General features: G+C 43.5%; 1 protein-coding gene across 4 annotated transcripts; it reads right to left on the bottom strand.

Moving 5' to 3' along the window:
* Nucleotides 1–5,375: 5,375 nt before the first annotated feature.
* Nucleotides 5,376–20,678, bottom strand: LOC134450719 (dynactin subunit 1). 4 transcript variants are annotated; one of them, XM_063200663.1, is made up of 13 exons: nucleotides 20,373–20,678; nucleotides 20,184–20,220; nucleotides 19,906–19,982; nucleotides 19,751–19,793; nucleotides 19,322–19,506; nucleotides 18,869–18,950; nucleotides 17,496–17,676; nucleotides 16,775–16,848; nucleotides 15,074–15,150; nucleotides 13,168–13,268; nucleotides 12,519–12,625; nucleotides 11,840–12,088; nucleotides 5,376–5,672 (listed from the first exon to the last, which is right to left on the bottom strand). In XM_063200663.1, the coding sequence occupies exons 3-13, from the start codon at nucleotides 19,969–19,971 to the stop codon at nucleotides 5,506–5,508; spliced, it is 1,332 nt and encodes a 443-aa protein (XP_063056733.1). In that variant the 5' UTR covers nucleotides 19,972–19,982; nucleotides 20,184–20,220; nucleotides 20,373–20,678; the 3' UTR covers nucleotides 5,376–5,505. The 4 variants fall into 4 exon arrangements, with proteins under 4 accessions (XP_063056733.1, XP_063056735.1, XP_063056734.1 ...); XM_063200665.1 differs by having other exon boundaries at nucleotides 20,382–20,678; XM_063200664.1 differs by lacking the exon at nucleotides 20,184–20,220.
* Between the last annotated feature and the right edge of the window lie 256 nt (nucleotides 20,679–20,934).

Raw genomic sequence — 20,934 nt, 5'->3', positions numbered from 1 at the left:
GAAATGTAAGTGAATGGAGAAGGGGGCTCACCTCCATCATAAACGGCTTGAGAAAGTCAAAATTGCTCCGTCATCTCTAGTCTAATGTTCTACCTGTATGGGCGGATTGCTTCAACCGTTCAGGGAGGTTAGATGTGACTCAGGTTAAGGGGCCATTGAGGAACACCAACTGGACCCGTGTGTCTAAGCCAGGGGTGGGGAGTTGGACCCCTGTTCATTCGAGGGGGCTCCAAGGGCCGTACTATGATCACAAACCAGAGGTGCGGTTCTGGAATATGTAGTTGTTCCAGTTAGTAACTTGGGTATTGTGCATTCAAGTGCATTGAAAACAATGAAGTAGCTAACGTAGTTAGCAACTATGGTTTTGGGAAATGCACCCCAGGATTTCCCCCTGCACTTAATGCCATATTGAAGGCGGCCACCTTTACAACAGAACCAACCTTCACTAGGTGACCCGGAAATAAAACTTAATTGTATTGGAAATGTACAGTAATTTCTAACAAAAAAACGTAACAAAAATATTTCATGTGACACTGCATAACATTAAAATTACATCGTAAACGGCCCCCGAACCATAGCTTTCCCCACCCCTGGTCTAACCAGTTTATCAATGTAAACTAAAGCTGCCTAGCGTCCGGTTGTGCTGTGGAGCGCAGAGGGAGGATCGATGTGTCCCTGAAGTACAGTAACAATGAAGACTTCATGAACCATCTCTGAGGCAGTGAGTGTCTAGTGTCCTTTCCTTTGTACATGTGAAAGACTGAGCTCCTACACAGTGCTACCTTTGTCAGCTTCTTCTTATTATTATTTTTTTGTTTGTGTCTTGTTTTTTTTTTGTTTTTTTAATTCCTAAATCCGGCTCTTTGAACTTGACTGCTTGTTTGTTTGGTCTTTAATGATTGAGATAATTTCTGATGGTTCAAAAGATGCTGAAGTGGCAGACTGATGTCAGTCACTCTCGGGCAAGGCTCTCTTGCCTCTTTTGTGTTCATTGATGGTTCAATAATTTCTGTTAAATTATGTATGAGGCTGCATATGTTTTGATGTTCATAATTGGATTCTGAAAACGTTAAAAGTTGGTCTTATCTTTATATATTGCAGCAACCGAGAAAAAAAGAAGTGCCAAACTGTGTCCTGTATTTTGAGATTTTGATGTAAGAATGTCTTTTATTTGTGACTTTTTTTAATTATTAAAAAAAACAAAAACACAAAAATTACTGTAGCTGAGTGTATTGTTTTAGCACCTGCTGTTGATAAGGCGTAACAAAACAGGACCATTTTACAACAAATAATACCATTCTTACAACCACAGGAAACATAAGTTACAACATCTTAGTTACTCCACAGGTGGAGTTGCAGGTATGACATCACGTTGGGGGAACTCCCCCAGGATTCTAAGGTTCTACATAGACTCCTATGAGCCTGCGGAACCCCCAACGTGATGTCATAATAGTACATTTTCTTAAAATGGTTAATCTGCAACCCCACCTTTAAACACTGTCACAACACACACACTAATAATCAATAGTCCACTCTGCCTTTGAGTCCATTTGCATTCTTCTAGTGTACCACTTTAAGATATACTCAATATTACTTTGTATAATAAAAACGCTCTTTGTGCTTGGCCCAGCAGTATGGGCTGTACTCAATATACAGTACATGAAGTGAGGTCTTTGTGCTTGGCCTCCTTTGTCAGGAGTAGGTCAACGCCTGCACACTCAAACGTCTGACCTGGGAACAGGGCAACCAAATGACCAGATAAAAAGACAGAAGTCCATCTGCTTCCACCAAGACTTTTCCCGAAAAAACTAAAAAAATCAAAAGTGGGAGCAGAAAAATCCTGGTTGAAGGAGACTTGTTTTTATCTGGTGTACTTTGCCACCCATCACAGCAGGGCCATCTGTGCCATCCACTTACCCCCTAGCCCAGCCCTCCACTTACCCCCTAGCCCAGCCCTCCACTTACCCCCTAGCCCACCCCTCCACTTACCCCCTAGCCCACCCCTCCATTTAGCCCCCCTGCTGGCTGGAACAAGGGGGGCAGAGGATGCTCTGCTCTGGCCTCTGTCTCCTGGGGTGCACATTGCATACACGCACGCACACGCACGCACACGCACACACACACCACACATTGAGTGTGGCTAAGAGTCAGCCCAGGCCCCTCCTATAGCATTAATTACATGAGGAAATGGGGAGCGCAGGCGGGCAGCCGGAGCAGAGGATGAAATATTAAACAGGCTTTTAAACAGGCTGTCAGTGATGTGAAGCCAAGACAGCAGAGAAAGAGCACATATCAGTGGCACAGGTGCTGGACAAAACAAAATAACTGAAGCAAATGATAAATGTCCGCGACACTGTTTAATGCTCCCAGTTGTTTAATGGCACAGCGTTTCGGACCCTAGTTAAACAACTGTGAGCATTAACAGTGTGGCGGCCATTTCTCATTTCCTTCAGTGATTTGAATCCACCAGCAACTAATGAGCACACAGCCCTGGGCTGGTACGGAGGGGAGTAGTCCAAATGATAAACCAGGTTGATGACTTCCATGAAATGGTAAACCTGCCATTTAATTAAGAAAATACAGCATTTCTGTTACTAAACGCAAATATGCTTTGCTGTTCCCTAACCAAAACCACCCCTAAACCTAACCTGTCAGTAAAGCAATGTTTCTGCTGCTTTACTTTTGCCAAGAACAGCGAGATTAGGCGAATTTCTACCTAAATTGTGCCTAAACCAAAACCATCCTTAAACCTAACCTGTCACAGGGCGTTGTGGAGCACGACTTATCTTGAAAATGCGTATTGGACACACGCGATAGTGGGTTCAAATCAGCGTGTCATAGATAAGCCTATGCATGATGACATGTTGCAGGCTAAGGACTCCAGGCTCTTGTATAGAGGATTTAACACTACCTCCTCAAGGTTAACTTGGATTATTACTTCGCCAGGTTCTTGGCGTACTCCCCTCCTCTACTCTGCCCTGTAAGGTACTGTCCTGTCTGGGCCTAATACATTTACTGTATTTCGATAGTGAAGTGAAAGCCCACATGGGAAACTCCAACTCCCATCGGTATTGTGACACAGCACAGCACAGCTACGAAACCAGTGCAAGGGGCAGCCCCCAATGGCCATGAAAAAATAAAACACAACAAAAAGGATTCTAAGTGTGCAGACTTCTCACTCTGAAAACTACAGTTGGCCTTCGTCCTGCACCTTTCCCTGGGATGTGCACAATCATCTCCTTCAGCAGCCCCCAATGGCACCTAACAGTTCAATGCAAGAATATCTTCAAATTTCGTCGTACCTGTACAATGACAATAAAGACAATCATTCATTCATTCATTCATTCATTCTTCAAATAGCTCATTTGCAAGTGTTCACCTGTAGTTTCTGACCTATAATAGCACCACATACAAGTTCCAACATCAAGAGGTGTGAGACCCCTATATAGCAACGGAATTATGATCTATTCTCACACAACATTTCAAAAATCAAAAATATTGATTTCAAAATCAATAGGCTGATTTAGGTTGAACTGCATTGGTCTTCCGTCCCATCTACACACGTTCACATTCACCTGTGGAGAGGGTCTCAAATTACAAGTACCTGGGAGTACACCTGACTGAGGACCTCTCCTGGTCACAACACACTCAACACCTGACAGCAAAATCCAGGCAGAGGCTGTACTTTCTCCGCCTACTGAGGAAGTTTAAGGTCTCCACTCCCATCCTGACCACCTTCTCTTCATCAGCGGTGGAAAGTGTGTTAACAGGCTGTTTTACGGCCTGGTTTGGAAGCTGCACACAACAACAACAGAAGGACCTACAGAGAGTGGTGCGCTCTGCAGAGCGCACTATCAAAGCCAACCTTCCAGGACTCTTGGGCCTTTACACTAAGAGAGTGGGAGCCAGGGCTAGGAAGATTATGCAGGATGTCTCACACCCCAACTTTTACATGTTCACCCTACTTAAGTCCTGCAGACGACTCAGAACCATTCAGGCCAGAACAGAGAGAATGAGGAAAAGTTTTTACCCCCAGGCAGTGCGACTGCTGAACAGAGACTTTTTTTAAATAATAATTTTCTTTAACTTATTTCTCACCTTTTATTTCCTTTTTTACTTTACTTCTTTAATTTTTAATTTTTAATTTTTAAGATGCAGAGCTGATGACCCCATCATCATTTCACTACAATTACCATGTATGTGACAAATAAAAGTACTTGAACTTGAACTTGAACATGCAGGTGGAGCAGCAGTATGAAACGTCTATGAAATAATGAAGCTCTGAGTTTGTGACGTAGCAGTAACACCAAGTGGGATCATCTTCTGAAGAATTTACATAAAGGGTGGTCCGAAAAAATGTATGCACTGACTGCACACTTAAGATCATTGTAAAATAGGCGCTTATTCAAATTCTTGTAATTTCACAAAGTGTGATAGACATTACAGCCATCCTTTTCATGTTTTGCCACCACAGAATTCTTGTATATTTTCATTTTCAATAGCTGTAGCAGGTATCACGCCGTCGTCCAGTGATTCTCAAACTGTGGGCCAGGACCCACTGGCACTGGTGGACTCTGAAGGTATTCCATGTAGGCCTTGAAATCATTTTCCAAAAATCTAAGTAATATTTGTGTGTTGCTGCTGACTACTTATTTGAGTTTTATTGTTTATTGGGGTCAGAGAGGGGCCTGAACATTTGTGAAAAATTGAAGTGGGCCCCAAGTTGTAAAAAGTTAATAGGAACCCCTGGAGTGGACCTCAGAGATCAGTGTGAGAAGCAGAAAGCGTTGGTGACGAAACATTACAGTGATATCTGTAAATGCCATTGAACTGAATACAATGCCTTAAGGTGTATACATATTTTTTAGGACACACTTATACATTGTCGCAAATCAAGTGAATGTGCTGAAATACTTTTCTGCTTGTAAAAGGATGCAAAAGGGCTCGTGTTCCCATTCCAGAAATAGTTTTGGAGTGTTGATATCATCCACATGGTTCTGCCTTAAGGTTGAGTTCTGGCCATGTGTGTGTAGAGTTCCTGCGCACCTCCCTTGGCCAGGTGCGAAGGAAGGGAACCCCTGGGTCACCAACGTCAGAGACAAGAAAGCCCCTGTCCACATTTGCAGCATTTAATAGTTCTTTCAAAGGGAGGTACCGCGCCTTTTCTCTTCATGCCGGGTGGGTGCGTAAGTTCCAACAGGTTAACTATAGGATCAAGGAAGGGGAACTCGCACACCTTGTATGCCGATGCAATAGTTACCTTTTATTGCATGTTTCGAGAAATAAAAATAAAAAAGTGCTACCCAAGTGAACAGTGCAGAAAGCACTTTTTTATTTTCGAAACATGCAATAAAAGGAAACTATTGCATCGCCATACAAGGTGTGCGAGTTCCCCTTCCTTGATCCTATAGCATGTAATAGTGACATTTCGGTCTATTGACCTTCTGTGGAGAGTGTGCAGCAGCTTCCTTGTCTCAAGGATTTTGACCACATTACGCTGCTCCTTCAAAGGTCGCTGAGACTTAGGTCGGGTGGACTGTCCGATAGTCGTCGAAGCACGTGGCTCTCATCGTTCTCATCATCATCATCGTCTAGTCCACTTCCTGCATCACTGAGGTCACTTCCTGGTGACCGATGGGTCGGATTCCCCCGACGTTTAGTCCGTCGCCGAGCTGCAAAATGGAAGAGTAAACTGTGAGACCAGAGCGCTCAAACGGACACATTACAGATTTTTTTTTTACTGCTTTGGCCTGCACACAAAATCGTCACCAATGTCACCAATACGGATCTTTGAGTTGTTGAATGCTAAAATATGTGACAAAAACGAATCCAATATTTTGCAGCATGTTAGCTCAACAGTTTTGAGAATCAGAAAAATATGCATTTATGAAGTGAGGGGTTTATGGGCAGTCATGGGTGAGCGGTTAGGGCGTCAGACTTGCATCCCAGAGGTTGCCGGTTCGACTCCCGACCCGCCAGGTTGGTGGGGGGAGTAATCAACCAGTGCTCTCCCCCATCCTCCTCCATGACTGAGGTACCCTGAGCATGGTACCGTCCCACCGCACTGCTCCCCATGGGGCGCCACTGAGGGCTGCCCCCTTGCACGGGTGAGGCATAAATGCAATTTCGTTGTGTGCAGTGTGCAGAGTTCACTTGTGTGCTGTGGAGTGCTGTGTCACAATGACAATGGGAGTTGGAGTTTCCCAATGGGCTTTCTTTCACTTTCACTTTTGAGAATTCGAGACATGATTCCAGAAAATGTGTCAGCAATGGACAAAGACTAACATCCTTCAGTTAAAGAGAGCAACACTTGTAGGTGTAACACTATATTAAAATGATAAGTGATTCTTATTTCATAGATTCTAGATTCTGTTGAGTTGTAGATTATGCAATATTCCTGTGAGCATGCATTCAAGTGAACCATACACACACGCACACACACACACTAAAAGGGACACCGTGTAAGATTTTTTGTTATTTATTATTCACTAAGTATTCATTATGACTGGGAAAATTGCATTTTTCATGCATGAAAAGGGGAATCTTCTCCATGGTCAGCCATTTTGAATTTCAAGAAATAAGACTTAGACATTTTTAGCTGCAAAAATGACTGTACTTGGGCCATACTAGAAAATATTACTTTATTACTTAGTAAACTGTCATGTAAAGATCAAATGTGGCAATAGGCAGCCCAGTTTCAATGAGCAGCATAGTTGCAGTACCTTCTTTGACCATTTCCTGCAGTGTACCTTTAAAATGATTCTTATTTCAAGCATCCTTATCTGACAGTAAATCTGTCTCATTGCTTTGTCTGGCTGTAACATTTCTGCTAAGTTTGTCCACTACCGACCACCGTAACTGAGGCTTACGATAAATGTTATTTTTTTGTAAAATATGGTGGCTTGGCTTCCCAAAAATAGGAACAGCACACACACACACACATATGCACGCACGAACGCGCACACGCACGCACGCACACTTGTGGGCAGGAAATTAGCTTCTCCCTTGTTTTTTCTTTAGATGTCCCGAGGGCCGCAGAAACCCATAACAGAACTCAAAACTATAACTCCAGGAAATTGAGAACAAACCATCAATTTAGCCTCTCTGTGTTCTACGCATGAAATATGAAAGAGACAGAGAGGAGGAGAATGAAAGAGAGAAAGAGAATGAGAGAGAGAAAAAAAGAAAAGGTATGAAAAGAAAGGAGGAAAAGAAAGAAAAACTAAGATGGTGACAGAGCAGAGAGAGAGAGAGAGAGAGAGAGAGAGAGAGAGAGAGAGGGAGAGGGAGAGAGAGAGAGAGAGAGAGAGAGAGAGAGAGAGAGAGAGAGAGAGAGAGAGAGAGAGAGAGAGAGTATCTGGTGTTTATTTACTCTTGACTATGCACCCCTTGTGGACTTGAAAAGAAAACTGCTAAAAGTCCAACTTCAATCATCACTTATCACACTCTCTTAACCTTTGACAAAAAGGAAACAGTTTTTGAAAGGCTGTTTTTCTCCCCCACCATGTCTGCACTGGACAGCCAGCTTTTATATCTGTCAGTATATATATAGTACAAGAACTCAAAAATGACGAAACCCTTAATCCCATCAAAAAGGATTGGATGGCCGTCCCCATTAGATGACTTAAGAAGACTTATCGCAAATTGTTTGCAATTACTCTTTAGCAAGACGAGTGGGTGGAAGAACGGAGGAGGACTGCTGTATGTGGCCCATGAGTCACGTGGTTGCCTTCCCAGGAGCGGCAAGAGAGCCATTTACTGTACAGCCAAGTCAGAATCCTGCTATTTTCATTTCAAACCAGTAGCTGTAGTGCGAAGCATGGTGTGTGTGTGTGTGTGTAGTGCGAAGCATGATGCATGCGCGCGCGTGCGTGCGTGCGTGCGTGCGTGCGTGTGTGCGTGCACGGGCGGGTGGGCGTGCGTGTGTGTGTGTTTCTTTCCGTGTTGCATTTTAGCTATTCTTGCTAAAGAATAATGGAAGAAAAAAATGGTTTGAAACATCAAGGGATTTGTTCTGTCACTTATTGGGAAACAATATTCATTCTTCGGAAGAGGCCAAATATGACATCTCATCCTCTGGTGACTACAGGCAACAAACAGTACATAAAGGCACATATACACACTAGTGAAAGTCGCAGTTCTCGCGAAATCCAGATATCTTTATGATCTGAGGGAGACTTAGGTGTGATGGGGTGGGGTACCAATCTCCATCCTCTCTCTTGTGAAAGTTGCAGTTCTTGCGAATCCCGATATCTTTCTGATCTGCACTGGGACATTCCACATTGCTACTCACTCAGATTACTAGTGAGACTTAGGTGTGATGGGGTGGGTTTGTGGTGGGGTGGGGTACCGCTCTCTGTCCTCTCTTGTGCAAGTCGTGTTTCTTGCGAAGCCTGATATCTTTCTGATCTGATGCTGTTATCCTGCCACATCGTTAGTCAGAGATGACAAGGGAGACTTAGGTGTGATGAGGTGGGGTACCACTCTTGATCCTATCTTGTGCAAGGCGCGTTTCGTGAGAAGAGAGGAGAGATATTAAAATATAAGGAAAAAACAAAAGGTAACACTTTATTTTAGGGACACATCTATAAGCCCTAATACATACAATGTTAATGCCTGCATAAGTAACTTGTAAGGCATGTACTAAGCAAACGCTAAGGCCTACTAGGTCCTTACTAAGGTGAAATTGGTAATAAATCCCTTATTGTGCATGAACAAGACATTTGCGAATACATGCCTAACAAATGTTTGATTTTGCTTTTGTACATGCCTTACAAGTTACTTATACAGGCACATTGCATGTATAAGTGCTAATAGATGTATCCCTAAAATAAAGTGTTACCAAAACAAAACCTGACATAGTGTCCTTCCAACACAAGTAACATCACTGAGTAACTGGTCTACAGCTACTGAAGAGCAATGTACCCGATTCTGCGCTGGTTGGATACAATTTGGGGGGTTTCTTTTTATGTTTTCTCATGTCTAGCCACCTAATTGCGTACAATAGAATACCTGGGTCCTGGTGTAATTGCTATGTAATATGTGCTAGTGTTGCACTTACACCAAAAATGTACTTCTGCTTTGGCCAGCTTTGATAATACTTTGATATTACGCATGTACTGTACACGTACGCCATTGGGGGCTGCCCCCTTGCACGGGTGAGGCATGAATGCAATTTTGTGTGCAGTGTGCAGCGTTCACTTGTGTGCTGTGGAGTGCTCTGTCACAATGACAATGGGAGTTGGCGTTTCCCATTTGGGCTTTCACTTTCACTTCACACATGGGTGACTGGGTAAAATGGACTGGGGTAGCAGTCTCCAACCTATGTTGTGAAAGTCACAGTTCTTGTGAATAACAAGACAACATTCCAGATGAAATAAGTAAACAAATCTGCCTGGTCCTGCTGTAGCCAACCGGTAGGGCTCGATTCCCGGCTCGGGTCCTTTTCTGACCCATCCCCGTCTCTCTCCCCATTCGCTTCCTGTCCACCTCTCACACTGGCCTATCATCAATAAAGTCGTAAAAGATAAAATAGTAAAAAATATCTTTAAAAATAAGTAAACGTATCTGCCAATGGAATTAGACCATTCTGGAGAATCCCCCTCTCTATACTGAACCAATGTTACACTTGCATTTTTTGCAGGTTAGGTGTGATGGGGTGGGGTACCCTTCTCCATCCTCTGTTGTGCAAGTCGTGCTACTTGCGAATCTCGCTATCTTTCTGATCTGCTGTTGCCACTGCTGCAACACAGCTAGTTTCCTGGTGCTGTCGTGTGTTAGTCACCATCTCTCACACGATCTCCGATTCTCTTCAGACCCCCCCCCTCACACTTCTCAGAATCTACGGTGAGAGAACCACATCAAGACCTGACTCACTGGTAGATAGATATGCCCTCTGATTGTGTCTGTACAATACAGTAATTGGATTTTATTTTATTTTTTTAAGATGTCTGTGTCTGCGCCTTGTCTGTGAACAGTGTTTCACTCGGTGAGTCAACTCAAAAAGGCTATAACTCCTAAAAAGTAAAAAAAAGAATATATAATATAAAATAAAAAAGACACGCACACAAGGATGGTGTCACAACATACATCAAAGTCGACAAAGTAACCAAAAAAAAAAAAGTCTACGAACTGGAACCATTTTTTTTCTTCTCTAGGACGACGGAAAGTACAGCTGAAACTAGCAGTAACTAGAAGATGAAGAGAAGGGTTTATTTCACTGGCTTGTGTGGGAAGTTTTATTTCCCTGCGTGGGATTTTTGAACATGCATGGGTGGTGTTTGGGAGGAAGGGGGCTGTGCTGGCAGAATAAGGGAATTTGTGGTTAGACGTTCACCAATGTAATTACTATGGTTAGGGGTTTTTTTTTTTAGGGAAGACGTAGAAAAACGTACAAAAAGAAAAAAACTAAGCGATTATGTAAAAGGAAAAGTAGAATCAGAAGGAACGAGAGCAGTGATGACAGAACTGTACAGTGTATATCCGAATTAGATTAGATTATATTAAATTGAATTTGTCATTACCAGATGTGTTGCTTTTCATTGTAAGTCATAATCTTGCTGGTGGGGTTGTCTACTCTAGAGATTCTCTAACTGTGGAACGGGGCCTACTGGTGGGCCCTGAAGGTATTTCAAGTAGGCCTTGAAATCGTTTTTTAAAAATAAAAATAATATTCATGTTGCTGCGGACTATTTATTTGAGTTTTATTGTTTTATTGGGTCAGAGATGGGCCCGGGACATCTGTGCAAAGAGGGCCCCAAGTTGGAGAGGGTTGGGAACCCCTTGGTACTCTAGAATATTAAGGTATCAGATTTGGTCTGTGGTGTGACTGAATCCATTCTTGGCTTCAGACTACAAGCATGTGCACAGCAAAACCTGATGACATCATCACCATCTACACTACAGGCATTTCAAAGTCCACACTGAAAAAAAGTAAACACTTACAGAAACAAATACGGTTTACGGTTTGTAAACAAATGTGACGTAATGCACGTGCAGTCAGTGACGACGTAACTTCTAAAGGGGTCAATAGGTTTTCATCACGACTGTAAACAAATCTTGAAATGCTTCTGGCTATACCTGTATAAATAGCCCCCTCTAGAGGTTCCAAGTATATGTGCAGTCTTGGAAATCAATTTTAATTTAAAAATGAAACACAGCTTGCCAACAACTCTTAAATAAAAAAAATGGGTGGGAGACAGGAAACAAGAGTGTAGAGAGATGCGGGAGTCCCACTAAATGACCTCTGGCCAGAATCAAACCGGGGTTTGCTTTAGCGGTGCAGTGCCCAGCAGCCGATTGAGCCACACTAACAGAACTGGATAACACCTCTAATGGTAGAGAAGTAAAAAACTGGCAGGCAGGGGTATTAGATTCTTGAACACTTGCTTAGTCATTGGGACAACAAGAAAACACATGGAAGTAAACCATATGATTCACAGCCTTCCCGTTAACAGTCTAGAAAAGGCCTTTGATGCCTGTACAGTTCAGAGGGGCAAATCGTTCTCAGAAATCAACAAGAAAATTGGTCAGAGGAAACAAAAAAGAGAGCTTTTTTGAAGTGTTTTTTCTAAGCAGCTGGCAGTGGAAAATAATTCATCATTCCGTTTTTGCCTCATTTCCTATGACTCTATGATAAAGTGTGTGTGTGTGTGTGTGTGTGTGTGTGTGTGTGTGTGTGTGTGTGTGTGTGTGTGTGTGTGTGTGTGTGTGTGTGTGTGTGTGTGTGTGTGCGTGTTCTCACCAGGCTGGCGTGGTTGGGAGGTCCATGACAGCTCCAGGTTGTGTGTGTGTGTGTGTGTGTGTGTGTGTGTGTGTGTGTGTGTGTGCGCGCTCTCACCAGGCTGGCGTGCTTGTGAGGTCCATGACAGCTCCAGGTCGTCGGAGCTGATTTCCGCCAGGCTGGGGGTGGGGCTGTAGTCCTGGTCCGAGTCCAACCCGCCCGCCGTCGTCAACGGTGACGATCCTGCCCCCGTAACCCGTGGTGACGCTCCTGCTCCTCCTGCTCGGGCCCCCATCGCTGTCGACCCGGCTGTCACCGTCACTGGTTCCCTCACCTGCCTTCGGGAGGTCGTTTCTACGGCAACCGCTGTACACACACACACAGGGGAGATAGCAGCGTCATAAACCCGCCACCAATGATGAAGACATGACTCGCTCCACTGACACACACACACACTTTTCCAAGCCAGTTCATACATGCATCATCACACATTGTACAAAAGTGTGTGTGTGTATGTGTGTGTTATGTGAAGGAAAGAAAAAAAGATGTATAGAGGAGAGCTAGAGTAGAAGGGAAGAAAGAGAAAGTGCGTGAAAGGGTAAAACAGCACATGCATGACACACACACACACACACACGCACGCACGCGCGCACGCGCGCACACGCGCGCACGCGCACACGCACACGCACACGCACACGCACACGCACACGCACACGCACACGCACACGCACACGCACACACACACACACACACACACACACACACACACACACACACACACACACACCCTGCTCACCTGCTCTGGGTGCCCCTGCTGTTGGGGTCGGGGTGGTGACGGTTGGGGGCAGCCTGTCACGAAGGATCAGTCCCCTCACCTCATCCTTCAGCTCCGATACAGTCACCCTGCAGACACAGACACAGACACAGACACACACACACACAGACACACACACACACACACACACACACAAACGTACTTGTTTGAGAGAGCAGTGGCAACTGAGGCCAAAATACATTTGAATGGTTTTTACATTTCATTAAACTTGAGACCATTGTAAATATCTTTAAATGGTACACACACACGCGCGCACGCACACATGCACACCCTGTCTTTTTTTTTATTGTGTGTGTGTGATTGTTGGATGTATATCCGTGTGTGTGTGTGTGTGTATGTGTGTGTGTGTGTGTGTGTGTGTGTGTGTGTGTGTGTGTGTGTGTGTGTGTGTGTGTGTGTATGTGTGATGATTGTATGTATCTGTGTGTCTCTGTGTGTGTGCGTGTGCGCGCGCATGTTTGCGTGCGTGTGTGAGAGTGTGTGTGTGTGTGTATGTGTGATGATTGTATGTATTTGTGTGTGAGTGTGTGTGTACATGTGTGTGTGTGTGTGTGAGAGTGTGTGTGTGAGAGTGTGTGTGTGTGTGTGCGCGCGTGTGTGTGGTCCTCACCTCATGCCGCGTACTTCTTGCTGTGTATTCTGGTATTGGGAGATGGTGCGTGCCAGGTCAAAGCTGTGTGTCCGGTAGCTGTCCGTCAAGCCCTCCAGCATCTGCACACACACAGCACGTTACAGCAGTGGTTCTTAACCTGGGGTGCGGGCACCCCCTGGGGGTACACCAGATATTTCTGGGGGTGCACGAAATTTGGTTTGTGTTGAGAATGTCAGCAAAATTCTGCTTGCAAATATTATAACTAGGCCAAATGAAATTAACACATTTTGGTCCCTATAGACATTAAGGTATTGATTAATGGCTTCAGCAAGAATCATTGTAATTAATCACTTAAATATTTTTTTGTGTGTATACATGTGTAGAAGTATGGGTTGGGGGTGCACAGCTTGTCTTCAGCACAGGGTAGGGGGTGCATTAAGAAAAAAGGTTAAGAACCATTGTGTTACAGCACAGCAAAACAAGAGAGCAATATTTTCAAAGGACAAGTGCACTATTGTGAACTTTGAAAACATTGCAGACTACTCCGAAAATGGATTTAGAGTCCCCCTCACCGTTTATTTGACGTTTACTGCTGCCTCAGTCATTTGGCTAATTTGGAGTTTGTCTCAACCAGCTTTAGAATGGCCGTCTATGGCAGGGGTCCCAAACTAAGGCCCGGGGGCCGGATGCGGCCTGTCACACCCCTTTGACCGGCCCTCCACCTCTCTGCACCTCACTATTTGAACTGGCCCAAATAAGCAATCCTCACAAAAAAAAATAATAAATGATGAAATATATTTTTTAAATATTTTATTTCGCTTATCAACAGGGCTTCTACAGTTTAATTTTCACTAACCTAGTGTGAATCACCAGAAGTTTCTTGTCTTGATAGTTTCTCATCTCACTGTGATATAAACAGGCCTACCATTTCTATTGTATCACTCATAAACTGTCAATCACCATATTTTTCTAACCTTTCCTTGCTATTTTTACATGGTTATTAGAAATTAAAAGGAATATCTGTGTTATTTCAAATTGAAAAACATGTGAAGTACTCACTTCTTTTGCAAATCACTTGTAATGATGAACTATTTTGTGTTAGAAATTATGGCTACAACAGGCAGTGGCCTAGTATACAGCCCACATGATTGATCCCGACCCCTGATCACAGTCAGGAACGATAATGTGGCCCCCAGAGAAAAAAGTTTGGGGACCCCTGGTCTATGGGCATGTGCAAGTCTGTTTTTAAAACCACCCTAATAATTTGTTTTAAAAAGAATGCATCTCACCAAGTAGTTAAGGATGTTCACTGGCATTCCCTGACAAGTTTGAAAGCTAAATAAGTCTTCCGTCATGTTTTATCTGGCATTTTGTGAATAAAATAAAACATTTTTTTTTACAAAATGTTACATAAAACACATAAAAAAATGTTTACAAAATACTACATAAAACACGACAGAAGCCATGTTTCGCTACAAAAAAATGTTATGGAATACCAGTCACTGAAAAACTGCATTTTATGTTTACTTGGGTTAAACTTGTTTAATGTTTATTTTGTTTGGTGATCTGAAAAGGTTAAATGTGACAGAAAAGCAACAAAAAAAACAGTAAGGGGGCAAATACTTTCGCGCTACACTGCCTAGACAGAGCACAAGTATTTTGAACAGCGCAAAATTGTAAATCAATTTGCAATGTGTATCCATTTTACTTGCTAGTGGCAGTAACCTGCTAGCATCTATAGTGCCTGGGACTATCAAGTAACGAGTACAAAACAGAAATGATAGTATATGCTGCTTGGCTGAACCACACACTAACAACTCTGTGTGTGTGTGTGTGTGTGTGTGTGTGTGTGTGTGTGTGTGTGTGTGTGTGTGTGTGTGTGTGTGTGTGTGTGTGTGTGTGTGTGTGTGTGTGTGTGTGTGACCTTGCAGCTGCGTTCATACTGTCGTCGTGTCTCTCTAGCCTCAGACTGCTGCTGGAACATATCCTCTTCCAATCTCACTGTTCACCACAACACACACACACACACACACACACACACACACACACACACACACACACACACACACACACACACACACACACACACACACACACACACACACACACACACACACACACACACACACACACACACACACACACACACACACACACACACACACGAAAAATACACACACGAGAAGAGAGAATTAAAATACACACACACAAAATAATTCTATTTCTCAGGCAGGCGCGCACACGCACACGCACACGCGCACACACACACACACAAACTCCTCAAGTCTTAGCCTGGAAGTGCAGTGCATGAGTGGGGAGGAGAATGCCGCGCAGCCACAGACCAGACCAGACCAGTGTGTGTGTGTGTGTGTGTGTGTGTGTGTGTGTGTGTGTGTGTGTGTGCCTGCATGTGTGTGTGTGCCTGCATGCGAGTGAGAGCAGTATGACGTCTGAAGGCTTTAGCTTGGCACGGCCGTGTTTACCTTGGCACACGCGGCCCATCTCAACTCAGGTCGTGTGTGTGTGTGTATGTGTGTGTATGTGTGTGTGTGTGTGTGCAGTGTTTCCCATACATTGAGGAAACTATGGCGGCCCGCCATAGTTTAAATTTGGCCGCCATAGTTTCCGAAAATGAAAAAAAAAAAAATTTTTTTTTTTTTTTTTTTTTTTAACGATTTCCGTTTTTGTTAAAAACGATTTGAATTACGATTTCCTTCGCATTTTTCTCCTGGAGTAAATACATCCTATAGAGAAAACTACAAGTGCTTGAAAGACAGAGGGATCAAAAGCCTAGTCAAGTTGTTGTAGTTAACTTGGGTTTGGGAGCAATAAAAAAAACATTCAGAGAAGGGACAGTTGGGATGAGTTTACTAACACTCCCCAGGCTTTGCTTTACAGTTGTAATGAGTTAGGTGACAGGCCTTCATTGACACGGCAGAGGAGACATCGGGCTGTATATAGAAATGAATGTGAATATAGACATAAATGTGTAATATGTTGTGCAGCCATTTTAATGGGGGGAATTTTGAAAAACTGGCCAGCACCCCTCATGTAGAATGTGTACGCCTGAATGTGTGGGGAAAAGGCATAGCCTACCCTCTTAGACCCTTTTTGTCTATGCGTTAACAATTTCACAGTACTCTTAAATTCTTATCTCGGCTCATATTTTGTTTTATTATTTTTTTCATTACATAGACCCCTTCATGAGGGACGAATGAAACTGTTGTAAACAGAAATTATTCACTGTACTGCATTTTTTTTTTTTTAAATGCCCCCAACCCCCCTACAAGGTCCGCGTGAAAACACCTGGGGTTAGGTGCCTTGCTCAAGGGCACCTCAGTCAAGGAGTGTGGTAGGGTGGTGTTCAAACCAACAATCATCTGATCTTTAGTCCATCTCCTTAACCACTAGGCCACAGCTGCCCTGGCTACAGTGTTACTATTTTCTGAATGGTGTGTGTGTGGTACATATTGGTCACAGAGATATGTCGATAGAGGATATTGTTCACAAGCGAAGTTCCCACTCACTCATTTTTTTGTGTTTAGTTTCTGTGCGTATGTGTGTGTGTTTTGGAAAGAAATCACTGCCTGTGTGTGTTTGTGTGTGCGTATTTTAGTGTCCTCACTCATTTTGCTCTTGAGTTGGTCCACCTCTTTCCTCAGTAGCTCCACCTCCTCTCTGCGCAGTTTGGAGCTGAAACTAAACCAAGCAACAACACATGAGAGGTCAACTACCAAATGAATAACAAGAATAGTAATAATAATAATGAATCACAAGAATAACAATAATAATATTAGCATGCATCTCACTACCAAAACACAAGCATCTCACTTGTCACTACCAAAACACAAGCTTCTCACAGAAAATGTGTTAAGGTGGGTGGGGGATTAATTAGAGATATGGCGCTAATAAGCCTAATCTTCATAGGCTCTGTTGTGCAGCTTCATGACATATGAACCCCCCAGAAAACATGTGCTTTTTATTGTTGTAAAGTCTTTGTAAACCAACTTGAGAAACTCACTGAAGTTCACAATACAATTTTTCATTCACAATTTCTCTTTTCAGGGGACCTAGTCAAGGTGGCAGGTGTTTGTTGCAAACTGGTTTCGAGAAACAGGGTCCGAGTTATGAGGACCTGTTGACGTGTCCCCTCACCTCTCCTCCAGGTTGCCTAGTGACATGCTTCACCTCTCCACTAGGTTACCTAGCAACGTGTCACCTCACCTCACCTCACCTCACCTCTCCTCTCCTCTCCCATCACCTCTCCACTAGGTTACCTAGTAACGCCTCCCCTCCCCTCCCCTCCCCTCTCCATTAGGTTACCTAGTAACATCATTGCCCCTCACCTCTCCTCCAGGTTGCCTAGCGATGTGGACCGGTTGACGTGTCCCCTCAGGCTGCTGAGTTCCCGCGTCACCTCCCTCTTCCACTCCTCCATCCTCCTCTCCACGTCCGGACTCATCCGACCCCTTCTCTCTCCTTCCCTCTCTCTCTCGTCAGCCTTCTTTCTCAGCCGCCGCACCTCCTCTGGAAAATGAAAGAATTATATTTATATGACATTACACTGAACTGACATTTTTATCCAAAGCGACTCACAGTTGTCATTATTATAATTCAGGGTATTGGCTACAGTCCCTGGCTGCACATCATGGGATTAGGTGCCTTGCTCAAGGGCACTTCAGCCATGAATGGAGGATTACTACTACTACTACAGACCCCAGATGAAAAGACCAACCCCCTAACCACTAGGCCACGGCTGCCCTGGCCACACATCTTGCAACCGTGAAGGGACACGATTACGAACCCTCATTCTTCTGATTTGGAACTAAACAAGGTCGTCATGTCATCTGTGGTTACAATTTGTTGGAAGGTGGAGAATGCGCGCAAATCAGTGGTACAGGTGCTGGACAAAATAGAGTAACTGAAATAAATGATGAATCCCAGTTATTTATTTGCAAACGTTGCACTTGAAAAAGGACGAAGGTCCGAAACGTCGTGCAAATAAATCACTGGGAGCATTACCAGTGTTGCGGACTTCTATCATTTATTACAATTTGTTGGACTCATCTCAAAGACATTTAAGCCGGGCTCGAACTACACGACATATCGACCCGATTATCGGCTGAAAACCCCCCTTACGACAATCTGCGGAACGTTACTCCCCAGGACCATCGCAAGCGATTGTCAGGAAAGATTTCCTCGTCATGTGCGACGTGCTAAGATAGAACTTTGACAGCTCAAACAGCCGCCGGTCGCAAATCGTAGAAATCAAACAGTGTTTGATATTTGCGACTGGAAATAGAAAGTCGGGCATTGTCTCGGTGGTTGCGAGCAGTGATAAGATTGACAGTTGCAATTCTCTTCTAGTGTGCGGTGCACCCTGACGTCAAAATCGGACACATAATCGGGAATCGTGTAGTTTAAGCCTGGCTTTAGAGAGATATGCACTCTGCACCTCCAATGCCTTGCTCAGTTTAACACATGGAGCATGGAAAGTTAACCAGTTAACCACTAATTTCAATTCTTTGTATGACCAGCGCATGTAAAGAAAATGACAATAAAACCGACTTGACTTGACTACACAAACCATTAAAATCATCATTAGATGATATGTCAAAGACATGACAGCACATTGCAGTCATAGCAATGCTACAACCCAAAACAGTTTCTACAGAGATGGAAGAGATAAGATCACCAACATCTGTCTTGTCAGCGTTACCTTCCAAGATCTGTGTCTGCCGGTGCTGTGCGTGTCTGTCTCTCTCCATGGATCTCAGGCTCTGAGAAAGAGACTCAATCATCTTGAAAAAAAGGCAGAAGTATGAAGTCGGAATGAAACACCTAGATTTTTTGTGTGTGTGTGTGTGACAAGTGTTTTTTGACTAGTAGCCCATAGTCACAAGGCAGACAGAGGACACATAGGCATACACGCCTACCCACAAACATTACATTACATTACATGACATTACATGACATTACATGACATTACATGACATTACATTGCATTTGGCAGACACTATATAACCAAAGCGACTTTCAAAAGAGGACATAATCATAGCCAACATCACTAGTAGATACAATTGCACAGGAAATATACGGAACATCAAGTGCAGATGCAAAGAACGGTTAGGGTTTTTTTAATTTATTTTTTTAAAACAACCACATCACCAACCTGACTCTGGTTCTGAAGCTGTGCCTGCAGGCCAGCCAGGTCGTTCCACTGCACAGCAGGGCTGAGGGGGGCAGAGGGCTGGGAGAGGGAGGGGGGAGGCTGGGGGCAGGGGGCAGGGGGATGGGGCAGAGGAGACGCATCCAAACCCTCCTCCCGCAACAGCTCTCTGGCGGATGGATAGATATCTGTGGTGGGCGGCATAAGAAAAAACAACCACATGACATTACATTAGAGTTAGATGACGTTTTTATTGTAAAATTATTTGTAGTGATAAAGGTACAGTACAGCCTCTGGAACAATGTGCGGTTAGACAACAGTGTGTTAGACAACACTGATTCAAACTACAATCAATGCACTTAAGGTTAAAGTTGCCGACAAAATGTACTAGGCCAGTACTCTTCATTTGAGAATGTAAGTTTAGTTACTTACCACCCCTTCCATGCGGGTACTTCCCATGTGTTGTAAGACGCTCCTAAAATATATATATATGCCATCAAATCGCATTACATTATGCACATCTAATAATTTATATGCCCAATTAAGGGCCCAATTAACCAAGTTAACCAAAAATATTTTGATCTTACCCGCATCTTTGCAACACTGCCATCTGCTGCCGAGAGCATGGAACTCAAATGATTGTCCCAGTTCATTATGGCGCTTTCTGAAAAGAATGTCAGATAGTAATAACAATAACATTGCATCATGACAACATGCAATCGATGGTGCAGAGAATTGCTTCATATCAATTGAACACGCTATAACTTCTCAATATTCTCCAGTCCAGACTGCCATTTCTTCTTTTTAATCACTGGGTGTGTTTTCGTGTATACTGTGTATTAGTGTTGTTCATCAAACTGTCTACCTTGTCTGTTCACGTTTATCACCTTCCGTGACAGATACTGTAACAAGAAACGTAAAGGTGTCATTTGAAACTGAGCTGTGTTGTGAAGCAAGCAAGCCTGTTTGCTAAAAAGAAGTTGTGTGTTGTAGTCTGATAGCACAGATCTAACGAACTGCATTTAAATTGCTTTTATCAAGAAAGTGGACAAACCTCACGCACAGGTTGGAGTTGCAGAGTTTGTTCCCCGATGAACAAACAATCTGAAATGGTTTTACTGGACAAGGACGCTTCAAAGAAGGTTAGCCTAGCCAGCTAGTAACTGAATAGCTTGGACTTAAAATCAACAACTTCGAAACATCACATGCATTTTAGGGATGAGCGTTTACAAAGCACATACGATCTCGTTTGCTGTAATCCATGAAAGAACATATTCGGGTAGGAAAAAACGCATCAAAACTGCCCTCTCCACCTTCTTCAATGGCAGAAAATACCGCAACAATTTTTAAATCCTGGAGCCTGGGGTCAACACGTCATTCGGTTGAGAACGTCAACACAAGAATTATGGGAACTTGAGTATACAATTGTAATGCGTATGTGCACGGAAGTTAGTTATCAACTTGATAATTATTGACAAATATGATGGAGTTCTCATAAGATGTTCTATTATTACACCTAAACATTTCCTGTCCCATGACCGTTCTCATAAATAACTAATTATTTTCAAATCACTTATTTCCCAACTTCACTCAGACTACATTTCCCACATCTTACT

Source organism: Engraulis encrasicolus, chromosome 6 (genome assembly GCF_034702125.1).
Source record: "Engraulis encrasicolus isolate BLACKSEA-1 chromosome 6, IST_EnEncr_1.0, whole genome shotgun sequence".
NCBI lineage: Eukaryota > Metazoa > Chordata > Actinopteri > Clupeiformes > Engraulidae > Engraulis > Engraulis encrasicolus.
The sequence above is the reverse complement of the archived record's forward strand: the minus strand, read 5'-3'. Positions and strand labels throughout refer to the sequence as shown.